The following is a 12,427-nucleotide window of genomic DNA, read 5'->3' as shown; positions in this document are numbered from 1 at the left end:
ACCATTTGTTCTCAACATGTTAAGCAGCCATTAGTTTTTTCACTCACCTTGTTCATCAAAGAGCAATGGTTCTCTGATTAAATCTGAGAATAGTATTTGTTTATGGTTATAAACATAAATACTTAGAAGATAGTTTGATGTTATGTCAACTAACCTCAACAACTGTATTAAGTGTCCACTCTAGGGCCTAGGACGCCCTCTCCCAGTTCTTTAAAATCAGATTTATCATGCTAGATATGAATTCTTTCCTGTGTATTGAGCGTCAGATAAAATGACAGAATAGATGATTACTCCTATAACTGTTGTGTCATTAGTACACTAGTGCACACATTTTTGCATATGGCACATGGCTGGGTAAGACTACTCACGGCCGCTTCAACCCTTCAGTATTCTCCATGTCACTTCTGACACTGTGAAAGCTTTTATACAAGGAGGAAGCTTCCAATTCACTTCTAATTTGATTTCTTTATTTTTTTTTTCAACAAAGTGTAAAGCATCTTAGCAACAGCGTCTTATTATCTAGTTCTGGTGGGCAACCAAGAGTATTAGCATGGGCCTGTTTTGTTTTGGAACATTGGGGAAGCAAATTTATAAGAAACTATTCCAAGCTTGGTACTTTGATATGTGTTTAAGAATTCACACGTTTTAGGTGCAGCCCTGTTGAGCTATGCAGGATATTACCTTTGTAATTCTTCTTGTTAACTTGTAATTTTTAACTGAATTACCAATTTCAGGATTAAATGTGGATTTTTCATTCCTCTTTCATCTTGGTCTCTCTTCTTAACCTCCTCCATGTCCTCACTAATCCAAGCTTAAATCTTTGCACCACTTCTTTTGGCTTGGGTGTCAAATGTTTCTGCACACCACACCACTCCATTGTTGTCTTTCTCCACCACAATGGCTCCTTCCAAGTTTCCCTGAATTCTCCATGTATTCAAAGTTAAACACACAAATTCAATTTCAATTCATGAAAAAAGAGAGAGCATGCATCATTTGTCTTTGTAAACCTTCAAATGTTATCTAGTATATTTTTCTAGTTCTGTCTACTCATTTATCTGTGAATTTTATTTTTCATTACATCTTAATAAAGTTCCATTATGTATATGTGACCCTTTTTTTTTTTTATCAATTCTTCAGTTTATAGACACTAAGACAGGGCTACATTGCCTACCAATGTGACTATAATGGCTATAAAAATGGATGTGCAAGCATATAGTAGGAAATAGAATCCTTTAGGTATAAATAAGGCTAGTCATGGTATAGCTGGATCATATGACATCTGTATTTCTAGCTTTTTGAAGAATGTCAATATTTATTTTATTAATGGCTTGACTAGTCTGAACTTCCATTAATGATGAATAAGGATCCTTTTAACACATTGTGGCTACCTTTTGTAATCATTTGATTTCTTAATGATGGCCATTTGGACAGGAGGGAGAAGAATCTTGAAGTAGTTTTAATTTGTATTTCCATAATGACTAATGATGATAATGAGAATAAATACTTTTTTAAAAGTATCCATCAACCATTAGTATATATATTTTTTATTTGTTTTAAGTGGAACTGGTTGGAGATACCAGACCAACATTTGAACATGTGGGACTATGTGTCAGAATGCAGAACTGGATATCTCTACTGTACTAGAGATGAAAAAAATGGTCATTAGCATTTGAGAGCTGTAGTACTAATACAACTTAAGCAGATGTTTAGAGGAAAAAACTTAGGAACAGTAACTTGGAGAAGTTTATTTAAAAGGAAGAGGTGAAATGATTATGGCTCCGTGGTAAAGTTACTTGCCACACAGTTCTGGCATCTATCCTTGGTCCTTGTCCCCAGAACCTAGTTAAAGGTAGAAGGGGAGAACTGGTTCCACAATGTCACCCTCTGAGTGCCACATGTTTGCTGTGGAACACACACAAATAGTAGTGATGTTTCCAACTTTAAAGGGAGAAAGAAGAGCCTTTGAAAAAGCTTATGAAAATCTACAGAGTGCTGCAACCAGGACCTATTAGTGATCTTTGTACAATTGTTTCAGCAACATTGAAAGTCAAAGTTAAGGGCTGGAGAGATGGCTCAGTGGTTAAGAGCACTGCCTGCTCTTCCAAAGGACCCGGGTTCAATTCCCAGCACCCACATGGCAGCTCACAACTGTCTGTAATGCCGAGATCTGACACTCTCACACCAATGCACATAAGTTAAAATTAAATAAAATATTTTTTAAAAAAAGAAAGTCAAAGTTAAGGATTTGATCACTGATATAGAGGAATGAGAAACAAGTGGAAGCAATATGTCACACAAGCACACACTCTGCTTTGAGGTGCTTTGGCCATCCAGCAAGATAAGAGACAAATGAACCTTACGAGTCATTTGTAGTATACAAGTTGGTAGCCTAGGAGATTTCTCATGAGGCAGGGATATAGAACTGTCAAGGAAGTTCTGGTTGATCAAGCACAAATTGTAGCACCTGAAAGTATAGCCTGTTAGCCATAGCTTATATAGCAAGAAGTTTTGAACCTTCGGACAAGCCATGCTTCTTTCTCAATATCATTTGCCTCCACCATATAAAGATGTTTCTCCATGGTCACATTGAAGAATAGGGTATACATAAAATAATCAAGAGGGCTGCTCTTTTCACAGACTGTCGCAGGGACCTCTACCACAGAACGCAACATTTGAGAAACTGGCCACATACATTTCTGTGACTTGCTATAATTTTAGAAAGAACTGAAACTAAAGATGAAACTGTTAGCAGTTTCATATTCTTAGGATATTATTTTGGGCTCTTACTTTTTCATATCTCAACTGATAATCTTATGCTGTAGAAAGTATTGCAATTGCAGCATTTGAAAATCTTGCCAATATATCTTAAGTTTTTAAGATAATATATTTAAACTTAATGTAATTCTACATAGCAGCATATCATTCTATAGACCAGTAAGAGGGTATGGGAATTGAACAAGAAATGTGCTTTAGATACCTGGAAGTATGATCTATCTTTGTATTTTGAACGATATCATTCCTTGGCAATACCGACTATAAACATGACATTTAACCCAGTGCCAGTACAGAATAGGAGTTAAGATAGAGTCTGCAGGATGGCTCTGAGGGCGTGATTTTGCTCTTGCACATGGTACCCTTTTTGCACATGGTACCCTTTTTACACATGGAACTTTTAATCTCTGTAGCACTTTTTCAAACCCCACATTGAACTTGAAAGTTGACCAAGATTTCGAGCAGCGATAAAAAAAATTTTTTTAAAGCATCTTATGGGAAATTTTTTTGTTTCTTGCCATTTTGAAAGATTTATCCTTGAGCAAAATGACTAGCAACAGGTCAAAGATACTCAGTTGTTTGGCTAAGCCCTTTGTGAACCAAATATTCTTCAAAGGTTAAAGAAAAGATAGTCACAGGAAATGAGGCTTGGCTCATGGTGCAGGTGGATTCAGCAGTAGCTTTACCTGATTACATTGCACTCTGTATGAATCAAGTGGATGTAAAAGTGTATTCAATATTTTAATGAGCTACGATCATTTGAGTTAAGCTCCATGAAGTCAGGTGATCTATCTTGTTCATTACTGAATCCTCAGTGTCCACTTCAATCCCTGGCACATATCAGAGCCTTAACAAAGGTGTTTTAAAATAATCCATGGAAAGACAATGAACTGAAGTGAGCATCAGCATCTGCTCCTCACAGTTCTGCCTCTGAGTTAATAGTTCATCCAAACAAGTTTTTCTTGCTTCATTGTTCTCATTAATTTTTGAAAAAGGATTACGTATTGATAATTTTTTCTTGTTCAATTGAAATGCTTGACACATATGTTTGAAATAACTTGGCAATTGCTACCTTAAAATAAATATATTTTTCCACAAGAGGTATAATTGATAAACTGATAAATTAGGTCATATAGTAAAAGAAATAACATAGATTTGAGGATATTGATTTCATCTCATCACAGTGAAACGTTACAGTGAAGCTTTCCCACACAGAAAGTTTTCAAAGTACTGTGAACAAAGGAGAGCCTGTGGGTGCAGTTTCTTCATTTTGTTTAAAGGAAATATTGAGTCAGAGTCCAGAATGAATTATTTCTTTTAAGTTCACAGTGTGATTCCTGCAGGCCAGGGTTGAGGCTGTGGGCAGGCAGGTGGGAGGGGCGCTCCTAGTCCTCAGGGTGCTGAGTAAATAGGAAATACATTAATAACAGCGGGTGACAATATTGACAGTGACTAGTATTATGACTTTGCGTATAACTTTATGGAAATCTAAACTAAGAATATGGAAGATCGTGGAATTAATACATGAAATAAATGATTGTATAAGTTGACCAGTTCTGACCCTCCTCAATCTTTCTTTTATCTTAGATCCTCAGGAGTGTTACTGGGATAACTGTTCAAATAAAACTCCATGCACCAATTGTGGTGAGTAGAACTATTTAAATGCTATTTTTTTTTGTGTATATCTGTAATTTTTCTTGCTAATCACAGTTTTCTGGTGATTGGTACAGGAAATTCAAAAAAGTACAAATTAGTGTTGTATCAATTATTGTGTAGGAATTATTTTTACTGAATTAATTTCCAATCTGACTCGTCGGATATACTATGTTGCCTATTTTGTTGAGCTTTACATTTTATTAGCATACGTTTATAAATAAAATGCCTTTTGCTTGCAAAATTATCACTGAATAAACTTGGTGGACTTTCTGATATTTTCAGTTTTCAGGTGCTAATCCTTGGCTGAGGAACTATACAAACTTGAGTGAATAACTCTTGTCTTTTTCTATTCCATCCAATGTAAGAATAAAGAATTTATATATGATAATAATTTATAAGATAGAAATGTCTTTAAATTACTATATGAAAAGGATTACCTTTTTATCTCATACACATTCTCAAAACATTAGCAAACTATTGTATTCAAATTATATTTATGCAACTCAAGGTATAATCAGATGCATTTTCATAGTAATAAATATTGTACATATGAATATAATGGATTAATTGGTAACTTGGAAAACAACACCAAGCAATAACTACAGGATGGAATGAGCATGCATTGACTGGGATTTGACTAGTTTTTTTATGTCAGTAGTTTGAATATTTTACTGCTCCACTTTAGAAATCCCAGGCTGTAGTAATTTTGTTGTTGTTGCTTATGTATTTTTTTCACTTTACATCCCAATCGTAGTCACCCCTCTCCTCCAGGTCTCACCCTCCACCCTCCTCTCCCTATCCTCATTCCCCCTCTCCTCAGAAAAGGGGAGTCTTCTACCCCCTAAAAACTGACCCCAACACATCAAGCTGCATCATCCACTGAGGCCAGGCAAGGAAGCCCTGCTAAGGAGAAGTAATTGAAAGCAGGCAACAGAGTCCACGGTACAGACAGCAGCTGTTCAACTTACTAGGGGACCCACATGAAGATCAAACTGCCCACTGTCTGTGTAGGAGGCCTTGATCCAGTCAATGCATGCTCATTCCATCCTGTAGTTATTGCTGGTGTTGTTTTCCAAGTTACCAATTAATCCACTATATTCATATACACAATATTTATTACTACGAAAATGCATCTGATTATACCTTGAGTTGCATTAATATAATTTGGATACAATAGTTTGCTAATGTTTTGAGAATGTGTATGAGATAAAAAGGTAATCCTTGTCATATAGCAATTTAAAGACATTTCTATCTTATAAATTATTATCATATATAAATTCTTTATTCTTACATTGGATGGAATAGAAAAAGATAAGAGTTATTCATGCAAATTTGTATAATTCCTCAGTGATCCATTTGGGTTTAACTCTAAAGTCTAAGCAGGTGAGCTATGTGAATAGATGGCTGGAAAGTAGAGCATTATGGGTATATGGAGGATCAGGTGCACTGGGTTGACAGTAGGTCCAGGACACAGGGATTAAGGATCTCTTTAGGTCTGTATTGCCACACAGAAGATCTTGACTTTCCTAACACTCCCTGTCTGACAGGGAAGTGTCAGTGTTCTAGTTAATTACCAGAGTTTCTCTCATCTTGAACTCTCACCCTAAGTGGATTTCTATCTCCTTTCATTTTGTGACACTCAACTGAAAAACATCGTAATTATTTTCTTTTGGGTGAATTAGATTTCTTCCCCTGCCTCTTATCTTTAAGCACTATTTTATAACTTGTAAAACCCAAAGAAAATTTCAGCCAGAAATTGAGACACAGGAACCATTCTGCTGTCCACTAAACACTTCACTGAAACCAACTGTGTGCCAAGCAACATATCAAGAAACAGAGACAGATAGAGCTTTAACAAGTCTGTGAAAGACACAATGTTCTTTTGTTTGAACTCTCCCAGGCTCAGTATCTCCACTTTGTAGCAATATATCTTTTACTTGTGAACCTGAAAATACCCCAACCTTGGTGAGTTTTATCTCCAACTTCCCTCTTACCAGTTCCTGTTTTACAAATAGCTACTCACAATGGCCAGCCAATGTACTTTGCATATGTAACCCAACTAATGCTGTATGCAGTATTTTTTTTCTTAATCTTACTACCTGCATCAAAATCCTACTGATTATATATTTGCATCTTTCTCAAACTTTCCTATATATCTCTTTAGATTCAGAAAATAAAATATGCCCTGAGTGTTCCATAAGCTGTGATAGTTTATGCATTCTGTTCTTCTGTGTCATCCAAACCTCCATAAGACGTTTCCTGAAACTGATCTAAAATGGGTAAATTTTGTGTCACCCTGAGACAAACTAGAAAGAGAGACTCAGTAAAGAATTATCTGAATAAGGACAGCCTATGAGAGATTTTCTTAAATGGGTTAATTGAAGTGGAAGCTACACCCTGAATTATGCAACACCCTTTCCTTGGCTACAATATGGACTGGGTTAACACAGAGATGGAACTGAAACTAGTGGATGTGTGTGTTCACATTCTCTGCTCTTGGCTGATAGGATGTAATTTACTGTCTCAAACTTCTGCCAATGTGACTTCTGGGATAAGATGGTCTATAGTCTAGAACTGTTAGCTGAAATAAACATAATCTCCCCAGTCTTGTTTAATGTCAGAGTGTCTTGTCATAGAAACAGAAATTATGATAGAGCAATATGATGGTGTCACTAATTCATAAGTTTTGCCTTTACATTTCCTGAATGAAAAACTTAAAGCATTTAGCATGTTACTCAATTTTATTCACAACTTACCATGTTGAACTCTCCTGACTTTACTCACCATTCCTATCTCGTTTCTCCCACTCTGATCTCATTAATTATCAAGGATCATAGTTTATTTGTATTTAGTTGCATAAAAAACATATATTAGTCATTATTTTAAAAAGAAAAACAATTAGAATAATTACTAACTATTACCTCTTACTTTAATCAGGTGGAGGAAACGTTGTTTAGTTTGGTAGCATAGAGAAACCCTTGAAGGTTTTTTATGAGTAAAGAATGGCACAGGAGTGAAATTCAGTATAGATTTAGTCTAGTCTGCCTGTTTGTGTGTGTGTGTGTGTGTGTGTGTGTGTGTGTGTGTGTGTGTGTATTCAGAAATAAAATAACAGAATCTTATGAAGTACTATAGTTAGCAAAGTTTAATATTTGTTGACCAAAATAAATAGCAACTTGAGTCTTAATTAGAATTTCAACATAATAGTAAATTATGACTTTTACATAAAACTACTAGAAGAGTCTAGTTTGGATTTAAGTAACTATGTATATATACCAGTAGATAGTTTTGCTTGAGGGCTATAATGTTCTTTTTCTGGAACATTCATACTGAGCAGTTTGTGAGCATATAAATGTCAGTATTGATTTAAGTATACATTTGTATATTTGATTTTATGACAAAAAGGCAGGCCTGGGATGGTTATAAATGCTCATGATGATGTCATAAAAGATGGAAGTTGGAGGGATGGACCTCAGGTTACATGAACTCTGCAGGTCTTCACAAAACCTTGCCTTCAACACACAAAAATCAGGCAACACAATTTTTCCTTATATTTTTGATAAGTGAAAACCATCTAAACCAAGTGCTAGACTTGCTTTGTAGACCAGGTTGACCTTGAATCCACAGAAATCCACCTGCCTCTGCCTCCCGAGTGCTGGCATTAAAGGATTTCCTTTCAAGTGTCAATATATGAATGCTTAATAGTGTGGTGTGTAATATTCTAAATGTTACTAATAGCAAAAATTTTCAAATAACTTAAAAAGTAGATCCCATGTAATATGATTTCACTAATTTGCCAACTATTAGTGGAATACATATTATTTGAAACTGACTCAGCTACTATCAACATATTTGTTCTAAGCCTGGCTTATTTTATTTATCATAATAACCTACACTTCTATCTGTTTTCATTCCCCAAAGTGACATGATTTTGTTCTTTATGGCTGAATAAAAGTCCATTGTACATGTATTCAGGTTTGATGTTATCCAGTTATCAATGAACATCTTGGCTGATACGAGATTAAACATATTGCATGTGGTCTCTCTAATGGATAATCTATTGTTAAAAACAAACATGAAAGTAGAAGGGGACATTTTGCTTTTCAAAAGGGAGGAACATGAGCAAAGAGTATAAGGTATGTTTCCAGAAAGATAATATGATCAAAATACATATGAGCACATATAAAAGAGTCGCAGTGAGGACCATTTTGTACAATTAATATTTGCTAATAAAAAAAATCTATAAAGAGAAATTGTTCTTCTTTCATGGGATTTTCTTTTATAAAATCATCTCAATTCTAGTTCAGTTAGCAAGGATAAATGGTGAGCTTTGCTTAATAGTTCTATATTCTGTGAATTCTTTAATATTTTATAGTTTTATAAGGGTAAAAAAAGCCTTTGGGATTTTGTAGGTATTTCAAAATGCATATATTTAAAGCTAGAAAGTATGCTATGATCACAATGAATGTTCAGAAAGGGTCAAAAACATTGTAATTTAAGGAATCCAAAATGATATCTAATAGCTGTAAATGACACTTGTGCCATTCTATTGCAAAAGGGCAGGGGGCTACATGTAGAATTATAACATACAATTGAAATGTTATGTAGTAGTAAGAGGGCATGTGATCTAATGCCCTATTGTGTAGCGTGCCAAAGAAACTGAGTGGACCAGCAAGTTCACTGATGTAGTCAGCAGCACAATTTAACCATAGTGATAAGTGGGTGAGGATAAGCACTATAGTTTGTACCATTTGTTTTAGATTTGAGTACAGACTTTAAAATCAGATTACGAGTAAAAGCCTGTTGAAAGCAAATGTGGTTGAGCAGACCCAGTGTATAAAATTCTCAAATGTATTTTGTCTAATCATGCAGGGCAGCTTCTCATGAAGAATAAATGTGATCTTTCACAAGTATACCCTTCTAATTCTGTGAAAATCACCACTACAGATGTCTTGTCAAACTTGTTATGTTATCTGTTCAATTTTTTTAGAGGGTATGGAAACATTATAGTCTCTTCATTAAAGAAAATGACCTAATTGACTTATTACACAATTAGTGGCTGAGATACTATGGGGACAATTCATGAATGTAAAGACTAACACAGCATGATTTTTATTTATGGTATAGAAAACTGGCTACTGAAATGTGAATCTAAAATTTCATAAGTACCAGAGCCTTTCATTTTCCCTGCATATATAACTAGCTGTGATCGGTGAAGCATAGAGCCCCAGCTAATTTGTGCTCAGAAATCTCTGTCATGATAGCACAGTGTAACTAAGTCACAATGAACTAGCTGCACTTCCTCTTCCTACTTAATGTGCCTAGATTTTCATAAAGCGTGCTCTTCTTGGCTTGACCCCTGAAGCCTGTGGAATAACTTCTTCCTTATTACTAGCTAGTTTTGAGGCCTCATTGGCTTTTGAGGCAGCCATCGGGTATTTCTTTTGCTTTGTTTCCGGTCAGGCAAGGGCCCTTTTTCTTCACTGGGCTAAACTTTTCATTAACATAGATGAAGATACAAAATTAGAAATGATCTTAATTAAATACTTTTCAGACTACTACCTTGGTCTGGCAGCCTTTTTGAAGGTGCTCCCTACACCTCTCTCCTTAGTAACATTACCAGTAACAGACTCTATCACTAAAGGCAGGATAAGTATTTCTTGTGCACACACAAAAAAGAAATCTAACCTGTCCATGAAGGGCAGGGGATGGGGGAGCAGACTGCCTCTGACATGAATTCTGGTACCCAAGATTTGAACACTGCCTCTTGGTGAAGAGGCCCTGTGGATATACAGAAGGGGATGCAGGCTATCCAGATGAAACCTGATAGGCTGTGGTCAGATGGAGATGAAGGAGGGCCCAGTCAGAGCTCTATGGGGAGGGGAATAGAGTGGAAAATGGAGGGAAGTTGGAAACAGGAAGAAAAAAGTGAGGGGATTATAATCAGGATGTAATGTGAATGAATTGTAAAGAAATTGAAATAAATCTGAAGGACCCACATTTATTTACTTTGTATTGTGAACACATTTCACCATATTAGGTTATTAGGGCTTTTGGATGAAACAATGTGCTGTTTAATGTTTTCAAATAAAACTGCACGCCCTAAGCAAATAGATAAAGTGCTTTCAAGTGTCCAGAATAAATATTTAAAGAATATTTGTTTTATAAATAAAGTCTCTGAGAATATCATATGTTGCACTAGCCATCTTTAGTTTTGTTCTTTTCCAGGACTGTGTAGCTTAATGGCTTTGTAACGTTGACAACTGCATATGTAAACCATGTTCACGTACAGAGTCATGGATAAAAAATGGGAAAAACAGATTGTAGTTGGATTAAGTAAAATTTTCTTGATGATCCAGAAAATTCTAAATCAAAATTGTATTGACACATTTCAGAATATGGATAGAGTAACTTTTGGTCAGCCATGAATAATAGCTCTTGTTATGTTAAGAACACAAAACAATTAAAGAGAGAATATGTAATTCATGTATTGTTCATGAATTTACATATTTCTAGAAAAAGTAATTATACAAGACTTTTAGGAATACTTGTTTTGATGAATATGCAATTAGACTTTATAATTTATTCTTTCAAAATGCATTTTTAAAATATTTAAGGGAAATAAAAATGTAAACATTTGGAATTACTTATTGTTTTAAGTGTTTTACTTTCATTACAATGAAATAGAAATATCTACCACTAGTTGTGAGCCACAGTCATTCTTCTCCTTAATTAACTTGTAACCTTTACTAACAAAGCACTCTCTTACAACTATCTTCACACACATGGATTGTTGTTTCCTGACTGAGCGATCTAAGGCCATCTACTATTTGGAGAGAGGGATGTTATCACAAATGTGTTAGAGCTCCTCAATTAAATCATGTATTGAAGAATTGTGAATATGTTTTTAGGATTTTTCTTTTAAAAATTTAAAAAAAGTTTAAAGGCAAAATACATTTCTCATAAAGTAAAATCTTGAAATACCTTGTTTATGTATGATATTTAGTAAGTGAAGAATTCATGTTTTTTTTTAAAGAAATGTTTTTTCTCAACGACTATAAGAATTATCATTTTCTGTGGTTTAGATTCTTATTTAAATGACATTTTTCTACATAAATTAAATATGATTAATTTATATTCTAATTTAAATTCTAATTCAATATCTATGAAATCTGCCTTTGTTCAGTTTTCTACTCTGATATTTTTCAAAGGGATCAAGACATTTAAAAAATGCCATGATTTTTAAAAGAGACGTTTTCTTAGAAGAGACATTTTCTTAAAATAGTGCCCTTTGGGTTTTTTAATTAAATAAGCTTGTGTTTATTTTTTTCTTTCTGAAAGAAATTATTTTTTAACTTTATGCTATTGCAGTAAAGGGCTGAATGGTATCATGTTTACCCCTAGAGATCTACTTTAAAAGTTAGTTTCTCAGATAAAGAATTTGCTTATAACTAGAAAAAGTTGTTTATTGTGTCTATTTTCCTGATAAGATTCAGATAGGCTCTTGTGTTTATTAAACATGTGCAAAGCATCTAAATCCCTAGTGACAAGCCAGCTATTGTTGAAATGGTTTCACTCCAACATCCTTGGGAGTTTGGTCAAGTATTTGCAGTTTCGGTGATAAGCTCCTCAGGCTGTAATGTTGCTGGCCACATGCTGGATGGCAATGTTACAAGGACAGCCTGCTGCTTTTATAGAAAGTTGGCTTTTTATGGGACTTTTAATTCTTACCAAGTGGAGGTTCTATGTATTTGTTAATAAATTCTGTTTTTTCTTTAAGACAAGCAGTATTTTTAAATATAGTTTGCAAAAGTAATTGTCAAAATGAAAAACTTTTTTAGCTTTTCAGATGTCTTCTGTATTATCTCCATTTTGTATTTTCAAACACCTAAGTTTCAAGTTGTTGTTTTTGTTTTTGTTTTGCTGAAAATTTTAGACAATGTTTCTCTGTTGAGTAAAAGCAAGGAATGCTTACTATAATATGGTGAGTTTGCAAATA

General features: G+C 34.6%; 1 protein-coding gene across 10 annotated transcripts in view; it reads left to right on the top strand.

The window, feature by feature from the left end:
• The window catches only part of LOC311609153 (uncharacterized protein), a 495,868-nt gene that overhangs the window by 114,765 nt on the left and 368,676 nt on the right, over nt 1-12,427 (top strand). For all 10 annotated transcript variants that reach the window (XR_014783287.1, XM_084801967.1, XM_084801969.1 and 7 more), the window contains one exon: nt 4,360-4,416. Coding sequence is in view for 2 of the 10 variants with exons in the window: in XM_084801971.1 (XP_084658097.1) it covers nt 4,360-4,416 (57 nt within the window). In the remaining 8 variants the exon portion in view is untranslated. The remainder of the gene's footprint in view (nt 1-4,359; nt 4,417-12,427) is intronic.

The sequence above is a fragment of the Acomys minous genome (genome assembly GCF_964271855.1).
Source record: "Acomys minous genome assembly, chromosome: 11".
In the NCBI taxonomy this organism is placed as follows: domain Eukaryota; kingdom Metazoa; phylum Chordata; class Mammalia; order Rodentia; family Muridae; genus Acomys; species Acomys minous.
The sequence above is the reverse complement of the archived record's forward strand: the minus strand, read 5'-3'. Positions and strand labels throughout refer to the sequence as shown.